This window comes from Anomaloglossus baeobatrachus, chromosome 1 (assembly GCF_048569485.1).
Source record: "Anomaloglossus baeobatrachus isolate aAnoBae1 chromosome 1, aAnoBae1.hap1, whole genome shotgun sequence".
Taxonomy (NCBI): Eukaryota; Metazoa; Chordata; class Amphibia; order Anura; family Aromobatidae; genus Anomaloglossus; species Anomaloglossus baeobatrachus.
The window spans coordinates 266500642-266521683 of NC_134353.1; the positions used below are offsets into that span (position 1 = coordinate 266500642).

The window sequence follows — 21042 nt, forward strand, 5'->3', positions numbered from 1 at the left end:
TAGATAAATTCCTTGAGGGGTCTAGTTCCGAAATGGGGTAATTTGTGGGGGAGCTCCACTGTTTAGGCACCATAGGGGGCCTCCAAACGTGACATGGCGTCTGCTAATGATTCCAACCAATTTTGCTGTCAAATGGCGCTCCTTCTCTTCTGAGCCCCGCCATGCGCCCAAACAATTACTTTCCACCACATATGAGGTATCTGCGTACTCAGGAGAAATTGCACAATACGTTTTATGGTGCATTTTTTCCAGATACCCTTGTGGAAAAAAAAGCTACCTGGTTCAAGTGACAGTTTTGTGGTGAAAAAAAAAAAATTGTATTCATGGCTCAACATTATCAACTTCTGTGGAGCCCCTTGGGGCTCGCTAAACATCTAGATAAACTCCTTGAGGGGTCTAGTTTCCAAAATGGGGTCACTTGTGTGGGAGCTCCACTGTTTAGGCACCATAGGGGGTCTCCAAAACGTGACATGGCGTCCGCTAATGATTCCAACCAATTTTGCTGTCAAATGGCGCTCCTTCTTCATGGCCCCGCCATGCACCCAAACAATTACTTTCCACCACATATGAGGTATCTGCGTACTCAGGAGAAAATGCACAATACATTTTATGGTGCATTTTTTCCTGATACCCTTGTGGAAAAAAAAGCTACCTAGTTGAAGCAACAGTTTTGTGGTTAAAAAATATTTTTTTCTTTTCAAGGCTCAACGTTCTAAACTTCTGTGAAGCCCCCAGGTGTTCAAAGTGCTCACCAAACATCTAGAAAAATTATTTGAGGGTTCTAGTTTCCAAAATGGGGTCACTTGTGGGGGAGCTCTATTGTTTAGGCACCCCAGGGGGGTCTCCAAACACAACATGGCATCCACTAATGATTCCAGACAATTTTGCTTTAAAAAAAAAAAAAAAAAAATCAAATGATGTTCCTTCCCTTCCGAGCCTTGCCATGCGCCCAAATAGTTGATTTTCACCACATATGAGATATCTGTGTACTCAGGAGAAATTGCACAATTAATTTTATGGTGCATTTTTCCTGATACCCTTGTGAAAATGCTAAATTTTATGGCTAAAGTAACATTTTTTGTGTAAAAAAGGAAAATTTTCATTTTTTCCTTCTACATTGCTTTGGTGGCTGTGAAGCTCCTAAAGGATTAATAAACTTTTTGGATGTGGTTTTGAGCAGAGTGAGGGGTGCAGATTTTATAATGGGGTCACTTTTGGGTATTTTCTGTCGCCTAGGTTTCTTAAATCACTCCAAATGTGATGTGGTACCTAAAAAAAATATTTTGGTAAATTTTGTTGGAAAAATGAGAAATTGCTGATGAACTGTGAACCCTTCTAACTTCCTAACGGAAAAAAATTTGTTTCGAAAATTGCGCTGCTGTTAAGTAGACATGTGGGAAATGTTATACAGTAACTATTTTCTGTGAAATATCTCTCAGATTTATGGGCATAAAATATCAAATTTTGAAAAATTGCAATATTTTCGCCAAATTTCCAAAATTTTCACAAATAAACGCATAACATATTGGCCTAAATTTACCACTGACATGAAGTACAATATGTCATGAAAAAAACTGTCAGAATCGCCAGGATCCGTTGAAGCGTTTCAGAGTTATAACCTCATAAAGTGACACTGGTCAAAATTGTAAAAAATTGCCAGGTCTTTAAGGTGAAAATAGGCTGGGGGCTGAAGGGGTTAAGGCCTCTTTCACACGTCCATGAAAAACACAAAAAGGTGCGTATGACCCTCCGTGTGCCGTGATTTTGGCACAAGTGTTTTCTGTGTGCTATTCAAGATAGAGGAACAAACTTTATGCTCACCTTTCCCTGGTGCTGCTGTCCGTGGTGCTGATGTCTTCTGCACTGCAGTCTCCAGCCCTGCTGTTACTTCCGGGTCAGCGGTGCAGTGCATATTCATGAGCATAATTAGCTGGCCTGGAAGCAACAGACACTGTGTTGCTGGAGACAGGTTAGCATAGAAAATAATTTTATTTCACTGACACCTGATTTTTTTTTCAAGTACGTGTCACACTGCTGTCACGTGGAAAATTCAGTGTGATACCTGTGCTGCCAGAAAAAAACGGACATATCTACGTGTGGAGCACACGGACACACGTATGCTCCACACGGACATAGGGCCCATGTGAAAATACGGATGTGTGTGCAAACCCACTGATATTTATGGGTCTACGTGTCACTGGTATGTGGGAAAACAGACGTCACATGTACCGGAGACACGGATGTGTGAAGGAGCCTAAATGGCAACCTAACTTTAGAGCTGGAACTGACTTTGCAAAAATGGTGTGCAGTTCTAAAGTGACTGAAACCCTACGGAACCAGGTTGTCCAGATGAAGGCCAAAGGGGTGACCCTATGAGCCATATCAAGAGAAATTGGTCAAAGTCTGTGATTTCGAGAATATTGCATCTTTACAACAGCACAAACTCTTTTAAGTAGTTCAAGAAGGCTGGTTGTTCTTGAAAGACAAATGCAAGGATAATGACAGGATAATGAGGAGAATCTCCAGGGTAATCGTTTCAACACTGGAGCTGGAATTGATCACTAGTTCAGCGCTGAACAGAGTAAAGATCTGTCTCGTCATAGTGTCAGAGCATTTGGACCGAAAGCCCACTCTGCAGTGAACAAACTTCTCATAAGCAGAAAGAATCACAAGGACCATGTTCTGTAGACAGAGGAGAATTGGTCCACGGTTCATTATAGTGATGAAAGGAAGTTCAATTTATTTGAGTCTGATGGGAAACATTATGTGCAATGACAAACGGGGGATAGACTGAACCCAAAGTGTGTTAAGAAGTCAGTGAAATGTGGTAAAGTTAGTGTCATGGTTTGCGGAATGTTTTCTGCAGCAGGAGTTGGACCTCTCATACAGCTACATGGCAGAGTGAATGCAAGTGTGTATCAGAACCTTCTGCAACAATACGTAGTTCCTTACTTACATTCATCACCCAATCATCCAGCAATTTTCATGCAGGACAATGCAACCTGTCACACAGCAAAACAGGTAAAGCAGTTCCTTGAAACAGAAAACATTGAAACAAAGAAATAGCAGGCCCAGAGTCCTGATCTAAACCCAATAGAAAACCTCTGGAAAATCATTGGTGACAAAGTCATGGCCAAGAAACCCACAACAGTCAAAGAACTGTGGAAGAGACTTGAAGAGTGGACCAAAATCACACTAGAGCATGTGTGAGAGACTAGTGATGTCCTGTGGCCACAGATCTGCTGAAGTCATTCAAAGCAAAGGCCTGTACATTTCCTACTGATTGGTGATTGATGTTACCTTCAGAAAATGTATTTAGAAACTTTCTCTGTGCTACAGCCTTTGTTGCTTTCTACTTAACATCACGTTTTGGGCAAAATAAAGGTTTTATGTTGATAAACTTTGGATCTTTTGTAAAGCACTATTCTGGTGGCATGGTGTACCCCTTACAAAAAACCCTTCAAATATTGATAAATGTAGATGACATTATTTCTGAAAAAATCAAGTGATCATTCATTGTTCTCTAATTTAAATTTCCAATGTACACATTCCGCAGCATTTTACAATGCAGCGAGTACAAGTACAAACAATGTCAGACATTACAGAGTAACATAATTCAACTTTAAACAAGTGGAGTTAGGGTCCTTATAATCTATACATGGAATGTGGTGGAAAAAATGTGCTTATAGTGTATAATCTTTATAATAAACTAGCTATACTACCCGGCTTCGCCCGGGTTAATAACTGCTGTTAACAAAATAGAATGTATTAACAAAAATGTATTCTGCACACAAACACAAAACAAATAGATAGAAATGTAATTATTAAATTGTTGCCTATATTAACCAATCAGAGCTCAGATTAATTAACTGTAGCAAAATAGAAGCTAAGCTGTGATTGGTTGCTATTGGCAGCTTGATAAATCTCTAGGCAACAGAAAGCCCTCCCCCTGACAGTATATATTAGCTCACACATACACATAATAGACAGGTCATGTGACTGACAGCTGCCGTATTTCCTATATTGTACATTTGTTGTTCTTGTAGTTTGGCTGCTTATTAATCAGATTTTTATTTTTGAAGGATAATACCAGACTTGTGTGTGTTTTAGGGCGATTATGTGGAGAGGTTGGTGTATGTATGGTGAACTGTGTGCTGAGAGTGGTATATGTGTACGTGGTAGTGTGTGGTGAATTTTGTGTGTGTGTTCATATCCGAGTGTGGTGAGTATCCCATGTTGGGGCCCCACCTTAGCAACTGTACGGTATATACTCTTTGGCGCCATCGCCTCATTTTTATTTTTTTTGTCCCCCTTGTTCACATCTGGCAGCTGTCAAATTGACCCCAACACTTTTAGTTTCACTTTTTCCTCATTATGTAGATAGGGGCAAAATTGATTGGTAAATTAGAACGCGCGGGGTTAACATTTCGCCTCACAACATAGCACCCGGCGCTGCCCAGGATAGTAACTGTCTTTCTGTTTCTCTCCCATTCTCTGTCCCTCTGTATATATATATATATATCTTTCTGTCGCTCTCTCTCTTTGTCTGTCTCTTTCCCTATCTGTCTTTCCCTCTCTTTCCTTGTCTGTCTCTTTCCCTGTGTCTGTCTCTTTGTCTATTTACCTGTCTTTGTCTGTCTCTTACCCTGTCTCTTTCTCTCTTTCCCTGTCAGTCTGTCTCTTTGTCTGTCTCTTTGTGTCTGTATCTTACCCTGTCTGTGTCTGCCTCTTTCCCTGTTTCTTACAGTGTCTGTCTCTTTCCCTGGCTGCATTGTGACACACCAACATTCCATATAAGGGCGTGGCTGCGCATTCTTCTGAAGTTCTGGCTGCAGTGTGGCTCCCAGCTCCATTCGCTTTAATGGAGGCAGGTTTTTTGGCAAATAACTGTAAAGCGCGGGGTTAAAATTTCCCCTCGAAACATAGCCTATGACGCTCTTGGGGTCCAGAAGTGAGTGTGTGCAAAATTTTGTGGCTGTAGCTGCGACGGTGCAGATGCCAATCCCGGACATACATACACACATTCAGCTTTATATATTAGATAGGGGATTCAAATAAAGCTGCACGAACCAGCCGCCAGTATTTGCATATGCCCAGATACTATGTGCAACTGAGTGTATACAGTGCGTGGGAAAACAAAATAGGAGAGACCAGAGTCTAAGAAAAATGTAGAAAAGAAACATATTTGTGTCAAAAGTAGAGAGACTCAACTACAAAACAGAAATATATGGAAGGTATTAATATATTGTCTGTGGAAAACAGGTTATCAATGATCCTGATCCACAGAATAGAAGATAAATTGTTCATTATGGATATCCAACCACTGGTTCATGGAGAATGTTTATCCTGGTTAGACTAGAACAGCAGTGCACATGGAGAGGCCCCATTAGGAATGAATGGAGAGGCAGTCGGGCATCCAAAATGTTGCTCCATTTTGTAAATGGGGATAGAAGTCCTATGTTGGGAATACTTTTTAAAGGCACTGTATTTATGTCAACGGTCTCAGGGAGTATATGGAGCAGACAGATTTGCCTCATAGTGAATGGTCGCATTGGGGAATATAACTTTGGGGTGATTTACACAGGAATCCTGACAAAAATGCAAATCTAGCCTTAAAAATTATGAAGAATGTTATGTACCCCAAAATGGTACTACCGTGTTTTTCCAAAAATAAACCCTAGCAGGGATTTTCAGCATTTTCGGAGCAAGGCTTAAATATAAGCCCTGGTCGCGGATCAATAACAGTTTCCGTGCAGCTAAAAAAGTTACAGATACTGCAGGACACTTCATTATACACAGCGGGCACCGTATAATTACATTCACCCGACACGGAGCGGCAGGACCTGCAGTGATCGCACTCCCTGCACACATCAACTCTCACACACACAAATCCGATATCACACACAAACATTGGATTGCACACACAATCAGATAGTACACACATCGGATCGCACACATATTGTACGTACTCACCCACCACATCCAGCGACACCTATCTCTTCTCGCCGGCAGAATCCTGAGAGGCTGTGTGGTGGAGCGCAACGACCTGCCGCAACAGGACCTGCAGACACACGTGATTTCCACCCATCATTCCCTGCGGCCGGAAGCGCTGGATGTGATGCGTGTGTTTGCACGCGAGTGTACGCGATCTGGTCTGTGTGTCTGTGTGTGTGTCTGTGTGTGTGTGTGTGTGTGTGTGTGTGTGTGTGTGTGTGTGTCAGCCAGAAGCAGGGGAGGATGGCGTGCAGCACTCACCGGAGAGGAGGGAGGACCTGGGAGCCAAGCAGATATTTGGGTCTGATAAGTATTTCTCCAAGAATAAGACCTCCTCCAAAAATAAGCCCTAGTGTTTTTTTGGGGGCAAAAAAGTATAAGACAGTGTCTTATTTTTGGAAAAACATAGTGATACAAATTTAACATCCAAAAAATAACAAAAAAACAGTCCTAACTCCGGTCTGTCATCGTTCCATGGAGATATAGGCGCTTCCACGTTACTCCTAGTTCAAATGTTATGGAAACCAGACATGACTCTCCCCCAAAAATATATTCAGTGAAACCTGTTTCCAATTCCAAACAGCCACCTCCCTTCTGCGCACTGTAGTTAGCATTCACAATTAAGGTATTATTGTAGCAGAAAGGACCCACTTAATTTGTGGGGGCATGTCTTCAGAACCACAAACTAGACACTAAGCAGGCATATTTGTAATCCACTCTGCAACATCCATTTTGTCCTTTTATTCTAAAAAAAAAAAAAAAAAGACCTGTGGGACCACTGCACCCATAGATAAATTCAGAAGGGCCAAGTTTCCACAATGGGGTACTTTTAAAGGGAACCTATCAGGTAATTTATGTGTTATAACCTAGTAGCAGTGTGATGTGTGGCCTAGTAACCCTTTCCTACCCATCACTGTGTTGTAATACTGTGAAATGTGCATGTATAAAAATTTGTTTTATTACTTAGATGTGCCCTATGTAAATGAGCAGGGGCTCTAGCCCCATGGGTGTCACATCGCCCTGTGGGCATTTGCATGTTTTCCGTGGGCCTGATACCATGGATTTACTTGAGCGACATTCACGGTCAGCTCCTGGAGATCCCGCACATGCGCACTTACTGTTCCCGCAGCCTTGTTATCTGGGTGCTTTCTTCTCATCTTCAGACGCGCACTGCGCATGACCGGAACCGCAGTAGTCTTCTGAGCATGTGCAGTGCACGTCTGACGACAAGAAGAAAGCACGCGGATAACAAGACTGCGGGAATGGTAAGTGCGCATGTGCGGGATCTCAAGAAGCGACGGGACGTCACTCAAGTAAATCCATGGTATCATGCCCACAGGGGTGTGATACCACGGAAAACATGCAAATGCCCACAGGGAGATGTGACGCCCAAGGGGCTACAGCACCTGCTCATTTACATACGGTACACCTAAGTAATAAAATCCCTGCCGGATTGAACAAAACATCCGGATCCGCTCCGGATTCCGGTGCCCATATAAAAGTCTATGGGGACCAGAATCCGGAGATTAAAAACGTTTGTGGAGGGGACAGGGAGGTGTAGGCGCACGCGTGGTGTACTCACCTGAGGCTGTGTCATGGCAGCAAACTCCTTCCGGGTCACGCTTTTCCCTTCCAGAGCCGACAATTCAATATTCATTGTTTTACCCGCCCACCCGGCGCGTGTAATTGGTTGCAGCTAGATGCGCCCCCACCCTGAGTGGAAGCATGTCAGCTGACTGCAACCAATCACAGGCGGCAGGACGGCCGGTGGGTGGGGAAAGCAGTGCAAATGTCTGCGGGTCAGTATGGTGAACGTGCATGTCTTTCAGAAACACATGCACGTTCCTGTCAGAAGTGTGCAGCTGTGCCTGTGATGCGCTGTCAGACTCGTACAAGTCTGACATGACCTCAGCCGGCATGGCCTGTCGCGCTCTGAGCATGAGTGTGCCTGTACCTAGAAACACATGCACGTTCCTGTCAGAAGTGTGCGCGGCTGTGCCGGTGATGTATTTTTTTTTTTAACTTAAATAAGTAATAAACCCCCACCCCCACCCCCCCAAAAAAACAACAGACGTGCGGTCCTCCCCTATTTTGATACCCAGCCATGACAAAGCCGGATGGGAGCTGGTATTCCAGCCCGCAGCCGCCTGATATTCCCGCATCTATTAGATGTGACAATCCCAGTGCAATACCGTCTCTTCTCAATTGCCCTGGAGTGGTGGCATTCGGGGTAATAAGAGTTATTAGCAGCGCAGAGCTGCTACTAAGCCCTAGGTTAGTGTGATAACACAGGCGTCTGAGATACCTGCATCACACTAACCTGTACATGAATGTAAATAAACAGACAGAGAAAAATCCTTTATTTGGAATAAAGTACAAGACACACACCCTCCTTCACCACTTTATTAACCCTCAATACCCTGCAGCTCCGGCGTAATCGACACGAGGTCCCACGCCGCTTCAGCTCTGCTACATAGCCAGTGGCCATAGAGCACGACCGCTGGTTGTGCAGACAAGGACAGCTGCGATGACTGCACGGCAAGCAGATGTCACAGGCTGGGGTCGTGTCTGCCTACAACCAATCACAGACGAGAGGATGGCCGGTGGGCGGGGAAAACACGGAAAGCTGTGTGTATACGATGCACAGTGCAGGATGTGACTGTGCAACCCGGAAGCAGTGTGCCTCCATGACAGAGTCTCTAAGTATGAAAAGCTGTTTTATTTCTGGTTTTTTTTTTATTTTTCAATTATTTTCCCCAGTGCCGGATCCGGATCTTGCACCCGGAAATCTTTAAAACCGCGCGTATCCAGATTTTTACAATTCGGATCCGCTCAGCCCTAGTTACTAGGCCACACATCACCCTACTTCTGGGTTAGAACACAAATTACCTGACAGGTTCCCTTTAAGATGTTTTAGCACCTTAAAGACTTTGCAAATGGCATCAAAAGTCCAGTAAAATTTTTATGACACAACTCAAAGAGCTTTTTCTCATCTGAGCCCTGCCATGTAGCCAAACAGTATCACCACGTTCAAGAGAAATTGCATAACAAATTGCGGGGTGTTTTTCCTATGACCTCTGTTGAAAATGAGAAACTCACAGCTAATAAAATATTTTATTGGTAAAAATATATTTTTTTATTTTCATGACCCAATATTATAAATTCTGTGAGGCACTTGTAGGTTCAAAATACTCATTCCACCCCTAGATGAGTTCCCAGAGTGCTGTAGTTTCCAAAATGGGACCACGTGTGGGTTTTTTTTTTGCTGATCTGGCACCTCAGGGGCTGTGCTAATTGTGTCCTTACTCTATTCAAAGAAAAATCTGCATTCCAAGCGCTAAATGGTTTCTTTCTGAGCTCTACTGTGTGCTTGAACAGTAGGGTGCAACCACATATAGGTTTGGTAAAAATTACATATTTTTGTGGTCCATTTTGTACTATTACTCTTTGTGAAAATGAAAAATTGACACTATAATAACATTTTAGTGAAAAAAAATGTTTTTTTGCTCAATGTCTTAAAAGCACTTATGGGTTAAAATGCTCACTACATTCACAGATGAATTCCTTGAAAAGTTCAGTTTCCAAAGTGTGATCAATTCAGGGGGGAGTTTCTGCTCTACAAATGTGACATTGTGTCTACTTCAGCCACATTGGCTCTAAAAAAAAAAAAAACAAAAAAATAAAATAAAAATCAGTTTTTTTTCTGAGCTCTGATGAGTGCATAAACACACACGGGATTATTGCAGTGTTCATAACATTGTAGCCTAAAAAAAAAAAAAAGATGTGTAAAAAAAAAAAGTGTCTATTTCCCCGTAAGAAAATGACAAATTTGGGGCTAAAGAAATATTTAATGGATTTAAATTGAATCTCATATAAATTTAATGAAAAATTACATTTTTCATTAGTGTACATTCCACTTTGCATTAATTCTTGAGAAGCACCTGAAGAATTAACACATTTCATGATAGCAGTATGGAATAATTTGAGTGATGCCATTTTTAAATGAATAGATTTATATAAAAAATTGGATTGTTATATTTTCTTGAAAAATGAAAATTTCTTCTAAATAACAACTCATAACTAGTGATGGGCGAACCCCCCGATGTTTGCGTTCGGGAGACTCGAAATCTCAGAACCTGAACATTTTGTAAAGATCGAGTTCAGGTTCTGAGATAACGTGAACTTGCGTCCGAACCCTGAACTTGGACTTTACAGTTATGGGATGGGGCGGAGGGGCGGCTGGTTAATAAAGAATATAGTTAATAATAAACATTGTCATTATACTTACTGCTCCCATGACGCGTCCCGCAGACTGTCTCCTGGCCGCTTCTGCTTCCATGTTCGATCATTGCTGTGCCCCCGGGTTACAGGACCTTCCATGACGTCATAGCCATGTGACCAGTCTGGTGTGAATGTTGTATAGACATTGGGTTACAGACTGGTCACATGGCTATGATGTCACGGAAGGTCCTGTAACCCACGAGGTATCAACATTCACACCAGACTGGTTACATGGCTATGGCATCATGGAAGGTCCTGTAAGTCAGTTGTAGCAGAGCTGAAGATGCTCGCCCGACTTTGGACTGCATCGGAGGTTTTTTTTGGGTAATAAAGATGGAGTCTTAAATGTATTCCGATTTATTTCTAATAAAATATTTTTTCTGTTTTGTGGTTTTATTTTACTGTTAATATAACAGACAATCACAGACGCTGTCACATAGTGGGCGTCTGTGATTGGATGCAGGAGTAACCTGAAACCAGTCTATACATTCTAGCATCTAAAATGTATAGGCAGATTCCAGGTTACTCCAACTGCCATTTACAGACACCTATTCTGTGTGACAGCGTCTGAGATTGGCTGTTGGGTCCCTCACACATCTAGTAGGGTAAAAATATAATTTAAAAAAAATGATGTAGCACTCTGCAGTAGTTTTGATTCTCAGTGCAGATAAAGCGGACGGCTATGGGCTGCCACCCCATCTGCCTGGCTTTACCTTGGCTGGCAATCAAAATACAGGAAGCCCATTAATTTCTTTTAATTATTTAAAAAAAATTAAAAAAAAATGCGAGAGCTCCCGTTGTATTTTGATCGCCAGTCAGGTAAAAGCAGGCAGCTGGAGGTTGGGATTCTCAGCGTGGTAAGGCCCAAGCATCCTGGGTCCCCCACGCTAAAAACCGCAGCCCACAGCTGCCCGTGGAAATGGCACATTGTTTCTTAGCGCCATTTTCAGGTGCTTTACCCAGTTCGTCCAGTGGCCCTGATGGCGGTGGCACGCTGGGTAATAAAGGGGTTATTACCAGATTTGTATTCTCAGCTGGTACTAAGCCTGAAATTCATAGTGTCACGCCAAAATAGACAGTCACCATGAATTTCTAGTAAACAGTAAAAAAAAAAAACACAACACATAGAACATTTTTTTAATTAGAAATAAAACAAGAAAAACATTTAGAGACTCCATCTTTATTATAAAAATCCCTAGTCCGACGTAGTCCACAGGCAGAGCAATGTCAGCTCTGCTTCATTGCTCTGTACCGACAAGCGTCTCTACAAAGCGAGAAGCAGAGAGAGCAAAGTCAGCTCTGCTTCATCACTCTGTACAGACAAGTGTCTATATAGAACGAGAAGCAGAGCGTAAGGTCAGGTCAACTTCATCACGCTGGAAGTGTCTCTACAGAGAGAGAAGCAAGGAAAGCCAAGTCAGCTCTGATTCATCGCTCTGTAAAAGGCATATATAGAGCGAGAAGCAGGCTGACACTGAGGGTATGATTCCACTTGCTTATGACTCGTGCATTCTCGCATTGCATCACCCCGCTCGGCCTGACACACTCTGGACAGGGGCGGCTCAGCTGCTTGGAAATAAATGTAGTCGACCTGCTCCTGTCGGGAGAGTGTGCGCCGTTTCGGGTGACGTGATGCTACACTTGCACAGTGACAGTCAAAGTTCAATTGAGTCCATGAGCCATGGACTCGGGTGAACTGTGCAACATTCACTTCAGACTGGTCACATGGCTATGACGTCATGGAGGGTCCTTTAGTCAGTGGTGGTTAGCCGGGGGCACAGCAATGATCAGAGGCGGAAGGAGACGCGGACGGGAGATAGAGACTGCAGGACACGTCGCGGGACCTGTAAGTATAATCAGGATGTTTTTAAATAATGTGCTTTTTTTTTTTACAGCTTATGGACCCGAACTGTAACACGACCTTCCCAGGAAAGCTCGTGTTCGTGATTGTGTGCACGAACACTATCTGTTCGGTAGTGACCCCGAACTTTACAGTTCGTGTTCGCCCATCACTACTCATAACATCCCAACAAAATAAAAACATCTTGGAGAAATGAAGCTGACATAAAGTAGACATATGACAAATGTTTATAAACTAGTGTGTGGTATAAACCTGGTTTAAGGGTGTAAACATTCAGAGTTCGAAAATTGCTACATATTTCACATTTTTTGTTAAATTACCGATATTTTAATAACAAAAAGCAAAACATAACCTAAATTTAGAACTAACCTGAAAATACAATCTGTAGCTAATAAAAACCCCTAACAGAATCACTGGGATATGCATTGAAGGTTGAACTAGATGGACCTAGATCTTTTTTCAACATATGTAACAGCTTTCCAGAGTTATTACCATATAAATTAGACAAGCCAGATTTGTCAAATCAGGCTTAGCTATTTTTGACATGACAGGTTCCCTTAAATGACTATTAGCCTACAGATGTGGAGTTAACCTGCAGGTTAATAGCATTTAAAACCTGCCCGGAGGCTACACATTGAACCCCGCTGCTGGGAGGAAATTCATTTTATTGCTCCTGGCAGAGTTAGGAGTTTCAGGGTTGAGCCGTCATGGCTGCTGTAATGGAAGCTTGGCTTCTCGGAGGAAATTAACTTTAGTCCTATCAGCAGCTTTCAGTCATAGAGGCGCGGCCAGAGCAGTTTCAATCACCACTCAGTACACGATGAGTGTTGGATATGTAACCCTATTCCCAGTCGTCTGCAATGATAAACCGTCAGTTTCAGGCCGTTGTTATAGCCACCGCTCGCTATGTATGGAGTGACAATTTGCTTGGGCCGCCGAGCAGTTTTAGAGCGACATTAACCTGAAGATTAACCTCATATCTTCAGGTTTATAGTGGTTTTTTTTTACATGACAGGTTCCCTTTTTGGTTAATAATTGGCTAAGTTAAATAAAATATGTTTTAACACAAACACAAGAATTGCAACAGAGAACACAATTTTATTGTTACTTTAATTATATCAGTTATTTTATGGCAAGAAAATATATACATGGTGTTTATTGGTACAGTATATTGCAACATTACAAAAGATGATAAAACAAAACCACCATGGTGCAACTTATTCTCACATGGTTTTGTGGAAGACAGAGTTGATCTACAGTACTATATCTGCATTCCATGCTATATAGAAATGAAAAGTAGAAAGAAGAACTTTACATCATACACAATATTTAAATGCTGACAGTGAAACCACTTCTAAATTAAAGATGTACAGAAAAAAAAAATTATTTTCACAGGTTTGAATTGGCAGGTTTAATGGCTTGTCACATTATGATTACATAAGGTAGAAAATGAAATCCTTATTAGCATACTAGCAGTACATCCAATATTCAACACTAACAATTTAAAAAGAGTCTTATTATGATATTCACAAAAGTGGAGGAATACAAATTGAAAAGACTTATCTGCATGTGACGGACAGAAGGAAAACAAAAAAATTGAAATGTCTCATGCACACGTGAACTCGAACTAAGCAATGGGATCGGACACACAGAGGTATGAAGCAGTATGACTATTACTACACCACTACAAAACATGAGCAAGAGAGCACAAGGGCATCTGAAATTAGATCTCTATAGAAATATCGCCTTCCTCTTCCTACAATATCATTCTCAATGCCGATATAACATGGATTGTATTGTACATTGTATAAGTATAAAGTTCTAGTAATTACGGAGATTCTTTTTTTTTTAATCTTCTACATACAGTAGACAATTTGCCATTTTGTGTAACGTAACCATTAGATTGCACATTCATTACTACAAACAATACACAATATCTAAGTTGTACTGTAAATTTGGACTATAACACAAAAATACATAATTTGTGAAAGGAAGAATTACCTCGATTGCAAAATTTTGCTTTCTCCATTATCAAAAACCACTTACCACCCATTCATTGTTATCTATATACTATATAATAATTAGACAGAAATCCTTGGTATATATAAAAGTGTAATAGATTTGATACTTCTACTAAAAATTCTTACTTGTTGAACATAATACAGTAGTTACAGTATTCAGCATTTACTGCATTTCCATGTTAAAGTACTTTCGACATTTGCTCATAAAGTACCTTAAATGTTACTATCACCTGCAATACGAAGACTTAGGCCTGGCTTACTCAAGAAATATTTCCACCTTGGTTGTTATCTACTTCTAAACTAGCGTGACCAACTAAAGAGTAAAAAGGTTTAGATTTGTATTAGTTATAGCGGTCATATTAGAAAGGTCAGATATGTTACAACGAATTATATGTTATATCATCTTCAGTGTAAGCAAGAATCATCCTTTGTTGTGGGTCTTAGGTGTGGCGGAGATGAAATATGAAAAATACAACACACAAAAGCATTACACAGGGAGACATTCTGTGCGCAAATAAACACTTGTGATTAGGGCACAAAGGAAGGATGCAGTTGGTCTAAGATACCATCCAGTTGTCTTGAGTGTTTACAATAAAAGGCTTGCAAGGCTTAGAGTTAGCTAGAAGAGAAAGAAAGAGATGGAGTAAGTATCTGGAGAAGAGAAGATGGATGTCGATGAAAAATGTGATTATATATAATTCCTTCGTATAACTTATATTAAACAGATATTTTTTAATTATAGTAATGAATCATTAAATATGGTCATGAATCAATTTGAACGATCAGCCATAGAATCATAGAAATCAAATACGCTAGCCATTGTGCCACAGAACCAGGGCTGTGGAGTCGGAGTCGGAGTCGTGGAGTCGGAGCTCATTTTGGTGGAGTCGGAGTCGGAGTCGGTATAAAATGCACCGACTCCGACTCCTAAAATATATAATAAATTGGGGACAGGAGTGCAATGCAGAATGTGCTGAATATTTTACTAAATAATAACATTTAGTATAATGCTTATATTTAAGTGAAAAATTTATTGTAGTACAATGTGAACATCAGACATTTAATTGTTTTTATGATACAATAATCAAGATATTTGGATAGAACATAAAATATTTATTGGAATACAACTTTAGAACACAAAAAACTAATAAATTGTAAATATGTAATATATATATATATATATATATATATATATATATATATATATATATATATATATATATATATACACACAGTGTATATACACACAAGATATATATGTAATCTACTGTATATTACATAGTCTATTACATATTTACAATTTATTACAGTTTTTTGTGTTCTAAAGTTGTATTCCAATAAATATATTTTATGTTCTATCCAAATATCTTGATTATCGTATCATAAAAATTATTAAATGTCTGATGTTCACATACACATATTCATGTACTACAATAAATTTTTCACCTAACTAAGCAATATATGTAGGAGTCGGAGTCGGAGCCGGAGTCGGTGCAAGAGAATTTGAGGAGTCGGAGTCGGAGTCGAAGGTTTGGCTTACCGACTCCACAGCCCTGCACAGAACCAGAAACTAAAGATTTTTTCAACCCCTGGAGCAAAACAGAAACAATGCGGTAACATGACATGACTGTTTAATTAGTTCAAACAAATAGTAAAAGAGCGACATACACTGTTGCACAGTCAATCATTAGGTTAAAAAAAGTTATATGTAACACGTTATGAAAGTGCCAATTGTTAATCCTGTATATTGGAAATCATCAAAGCACCAGTATACTCTGCAGTGGACAGGCAAATGCAATAATAAGTCAGTGCTGATCTTCTAAAAATATTAGCCAACCTTTATGTTCGACAAGACATTTCGTACGTATAGGTCATTTATGCATGATCATAAAGGCACACCTTAGGCTCAATTTGGACACAAGAACCTGCCTTGCTGTCCCAAAGACATCCACTTTAATTAGCGAACCCTTACTTGGGTATTGTTGGTGACCCAGAACGGTGGAAGTGTACATTCTGCCATTTTCCATCACGGCGGTGCCATACACGGGTTTCTTCAGACTGCATGGTCTTTGGCAACCCGGTGTTATCCATATATTGGGTGAGTCGAATGTATGCAATGCAGGCAGCATCTTCTCCAATCAAGTGAACATGGGGGTTCAGGATAATAGTATGGATTGGCTTGTTGCTCTTTGATAAAGCTAAAAATTAACGAATTAGAACAAACAATGACTACATAAGGTAAATATTTTCTGAATGAAGATTACAAAAAATAGGTCTATTCTGATCAAATGAAAAGTGATTTACATATCTATAACAACATGGTTGTATAACGACTGAAAGGGAAAGTGGAAACATGTACTTTCGCGGACCACTATCTTGCAACATGACTTAACAGCCTGACAAAAGACAAAGAGCGGCAAAACTTTAAAATATGAAACATTAGAATATCTCAGAAAAATAAAGGGGTGAGACACTATTTGAAAAGCCATTTCTCAATCACTATACTTCCCCCTTGTAAAATAGTAATGATTAGGTTTCCCTATGGTATGACAGTTGTTCCAGCCATGTCAGCAACGGCTCTCCCGGGGCTTTGCATGACATTATGTCATGTGATTTCTGCAGTCAGTCAGTGTCTGTTTCAATGTCCTCTTTTCCGGGCAAATCAGACATCTTAAGAAGTGAGAGTAGCCACAGCTCTCACTACCTCCAAATGTCATTACATCTGAAAGAAGGGATAGTGAAGTGGCCGCTGATTGACAGCAGGGATCTCATGACAATGTCACATGAGTCCCAGTGCCAACACTGCTAAGACGGCACCCGCACCGATGGAAAAGTGTGGGTGTTATTTAAAAAATGGGGAAAATACAGTACAGGATGAGAAGGGGTTGTTAGAATAGTGGACAACCGCTTTAACCAGAATGCCTAATAATGCAATAACACTGGAAACATCAAAGATCAACTCTACAAGCAGTGGCACAAAGAAAGTGTAGTCAGCTTAGCATACCACTTTATGGTTGGAAGTGGTCTAAACTAGTGCCCATGGTAAATTAAATAAAATTATTAATGCAAAATAAATTTAGTAGTTCAAATAAATATTCTCTTTTCAAACTTTTTGCCAAGGAAGTATGACAGCAGCATTACATTATTAAGGACATGTTTCTATGTCTGCATAGGAGGTGAACTACCGTATATTTAAAAAAAAAAAGAAAAGAAAAGAAATAGAACACACCATTTTCAAAGTAGAATCGATGGAAATCCATGCCTTCCACAAGATTTCCCAGAGCTTCAGGCTCAAATGATGTAAGGCCAGGATCACAAATCTTTCTGTAAATTTAATATGAACATCTTTGTAAAAATATTTAATAAAATCAACAGACACTATACAGTCTTGAAATAAGATCAGGAACAAAATTACATTTTTCAAGGGAACCAATTGAACAGTTTAAAAGTAATTTACAAACTATGTAAAGTTTAAAAAATAAAAATGGAGATACCCCATTTACAATAGTCTACAAGTGAGAGCGGCGGATGCTGGTAACGAAGGTAAATATCGGGTAACCAAGGAAAGGGCTTCTTGGTTACCCGATGTTTACCGTGGTTACCAGCGTCCGCAGAAGCCGGCTCCTGCTGCCTGCACATTTAGTTGTTGCTCTGTCGCTGTCACACACAGCGATGTGTGCTTCACAGCGGGAGAGCAACAACTAAAAAATGGCCCAGGACATTCAGCAACAACCAACGAGCTCACAGCAGGGGCCAAGTTGTTGCACGATGTCACACACAGCGACATCACTAGCAACATCGCTGCTACGTCACAAAAGTTGTTCCTTAGCAGCGATGTTGCTAGCGATGTTGCTTAGTGTGACGTGGCCTTTACACTGCAAGAGTTTTTTAATCCATTTTGCCATTGTGCTTTATTCAGTTTACAAGAACATTAAATGATGGAAAGTTAACTGAATTTGTAGACAAGTTCCCTTACTGTGTCATGTGTTTAGTTTTTATACATAGGATCTATTGAAACACACACAAAGGGATACAGTAGCACTCTAAGCGCCAAGACATATGCAAACATTGAACATATGAAATTTATACTGCGTTAATCCTATGTAAGATACACTAAGGGTACAGTCACACGACTGTCCCGTTTTTGCGGTCAGCAAAAAACGGTCCTGTTTTTTCCACAGATGCATCTGTATGCCAACCGCATCCGTTCACAGTCCGTGTGCCATCAATTTTTTTTTGCGTACCGCAAAAAAAAGGAAGGAGCGTTACATTCAGTCAAAAGCTAGAAAGATCGATTGCAGTATAGATCGATAGATAGCTGGATAGATGAGAAAGACATATATAATGTCCTACTGCTCTGCATTTTGTAATTTTGCACCCTTTAGTGCCTTTCATGTGCCACTAAAGGGTGTTTAGCCTTGTACTTAGCAAAAAAAGAAATAACTAATTAAAAAAAAAATGACGTGGGTTCCCCTCCAAATTGGATCACCAGCCAAGGTAAAGCTGAAAGCTGTGGTCTGGTATTCACGATTATTGGACACTCCCCAGCCTAAAAATAGCAGGCCGCAGCCACCCCATTAGTGACAGGAAAGGAAGGAATTTGGACCCGGCACCAATATCATAAAAAAATCTTTGACCCTTTATTGAAGAATTATGTTAAAAATCAGCCAAAAAACGCACTTTACAGGGTGAACTTTACGCGTTTCGGACTAGGCATAAAAACACAAAAAATTCCTTAATCATAAGTTACTTATGATTAAGGACTTTTTTGTTTTTATTAGAGATGAGCCACCCCACTAGAGTTCGAGTTCGGTTGGTCGAACGGAGGACAGGTTCGAGGAACGTTCGACGAACGAACTCGAACCCCATTGAAAACAATGGCAGGCATACACAAACACATAAAAACACATTATACATGTACACATACAGTTAATAAACATTGCCATTACACTTACAGGTCCACGCAACGCGTCCTGCACTCTGTCTCCCGCCGCTTTTCCTTCCGATAATCGCTGCGTCCTCCTGGTAACCAGCACTGATGATCGGACCTATCGTGACGTCAAAATAGCATGTGACGTGTGTATTATCTCATTGGCTACAGACTGGTCACATGGCTAGACGTCATGCTAGGTCCTGTCAGTGCATCTCTCCGGTACGCGGTGCTCGTTCTAGCATCTCCATGTACCGGCAAAATGCTCTGGCACATGGTCAGCTTCCCCGTTCCTGCACGTGGGCGCTCTTTACAGAGTCAGCCCACATGCAAGGACTGGCTGCCACAGCTGGTGAATTGCGGCACCGGGAATCACGTGATCGGAGATTGTCGTTGCTATAATACTGGTGGCAGCGGTGACGTCACCGCTTACAGCCCGCAGCCTCTGCTCACTCACTGAGTGATTAGACTGCACAGAGCAGCAGCGTCTTCCTCCCATGCAGTGCTGTCTGATGTAGCAGAGCTGCATGGGTTGAAGGGGAAATAAGACAGAAGACCAGGATCGTGGAGGGCTGACAGGGAGTAATAAACATGAAGTCTCTAATGTGTCTGTGTATTTATTTCTATTAAAGTATTTTTTCTCTGTGTGGTGTCTTTTTTTGTTAACCCTTTATTGGAGACTCTTAATGGCCGGGTCAAACTTGCCTGATATTAAGAATCTCTGGCTTAATACTAGCTACTAAAACAAAGCTAGTATTAACTCATTACTACCCAGCAAGACACACGGCTTCAGGGTTGCTGGAAGAGTTGGATACAGCGCCACATGATGGCGCTTCTATGAAAGCACCATTTTCTGGGGCGGCTGCGGACTGCAATTCGCAGCAGAGGGGCCCAGAAAGCTCAGGCCAACCTGTGCTGCGGATTCCAATTCCCAGATGCCTAGTTGTACCTGGCTGGACACAAAAATTGGGCAAAGCCCACGTTTTTTTTTTTTTTTTTCTTCATGAAATTTGTGAAATTAAAAAAAAAAAAAAAAGGGCTTCCCTATATTTTTGGTTACCAGCCGGGTTCAAATAGGCAGCTGGGGGCAGCCGTACCCGCCTGCTGTACCTGGCTAGCAAACAAAAATATGGCGAAGCCCACGTCATTTTTGTGGGGGGCAAAAAACTCCTGCATACAGTCCTGGAAGGAGTATGCTGAGCCTTGTAGTTCTGCAGCTGCTGTCTGCTCTGCTCCATACAGACAGCAGCTGCAGAACTACAAGGCTCAGCATACTCCATCCAGGACTGTATGCAGGAGTTTTTTGCCCCCCCCCCAAAAAAATTACGTGGGCTTCGCCATGTTTTTGTATGCTAGCCGGGTACAGCAGGCAGCTACAGGCTGCCCCCAACCCCCAGCTGCCTACTTGTACCCGGCTGGGAACCAAAACTATAGGGAAGCCCTTTTTTTTTTTTTTAATTATTTCATGAATTTCATGAAATAATTAAAAAAAAAAAAAAATGACGTGGGCTTTGCCCAATTTTTGTGTCCAGCCAGGTACAACTAGGCAGCTGGGGATTGGAATCCGCAGTGCAGGGTGCCCAAGCTTTCTGGGCACCCCTGCTGCGAATTGCAGTCCGCAGCCGCCCCAGAAAATGGCGCTTTCATAGAAGCACCATCTTCTGGCGCTGTATCCAACTCTTCCAGCTACCCTGGTGACAGGTGGCTCGCTGAGTAATAATGGGGTTAGGGCTAGCTGTATATTATCAACTGGCCCTAAGCCCGACATTCATGGTGTCACGCAAATATTAGACATGGCCACCATGAATTTCTAGTACAGATAAAAAAAAACAACACAGAAAAATATTTTTATTAGAAATAAAACACAATTAGTGACTCCATCTTTATTGAAATAAAGAACCCCCCTCCGCAGTAATCCTGGGTCAAGGGTCCCAAGCCATCCAATCCGGATCCAA

At 41.2% G+C, this 21042-nt stretch overlaps 1 protein-coding gene across 13 annotated transcripts in view; it reads right to left on the reverse strand.

The window, feature by feature from the left end:
* Nucleotides 1–13214: 13214 nt before the first annotated feature.
* CAMK2D (calcium/calmodulin dependent protein kinase II delta) overlaps nucleotides 13215–21042 on the reverse strand; it is a 288538-nt gene continuing 280710 nt past the window's right edge. For 10 of the 13 annotated variants that reach the window (XM_075349962.1, XM_075349947.1, XM_075349930.1 and 7 more), the window contains 3 exons: nucleotides 17387–17481; nucleotides 16130–16355; nucleotides 13215–14776 (listed from right to left, as the gene is read on the reverse strand). In XM_075349962.1, the coding sequence (XP_075206077.1) occupies nucleotides 14773–14776; nucleotides 16130–16355; nucleotides 17387–17481 (325 nt within the window). In that variant the 3' untranslated portion in view covers nucleotides 13215–14772. Of the gene's footprint in view, nucleotides 14777–16125; nucleotides 16356–17386; nucleotides 17482–21042 lie in introns of those variants that run through there. The other 3 variants (XM_075349996.1, XM_075350006.1, XM_075349989.1) reach the window with 1 other exon arrangement.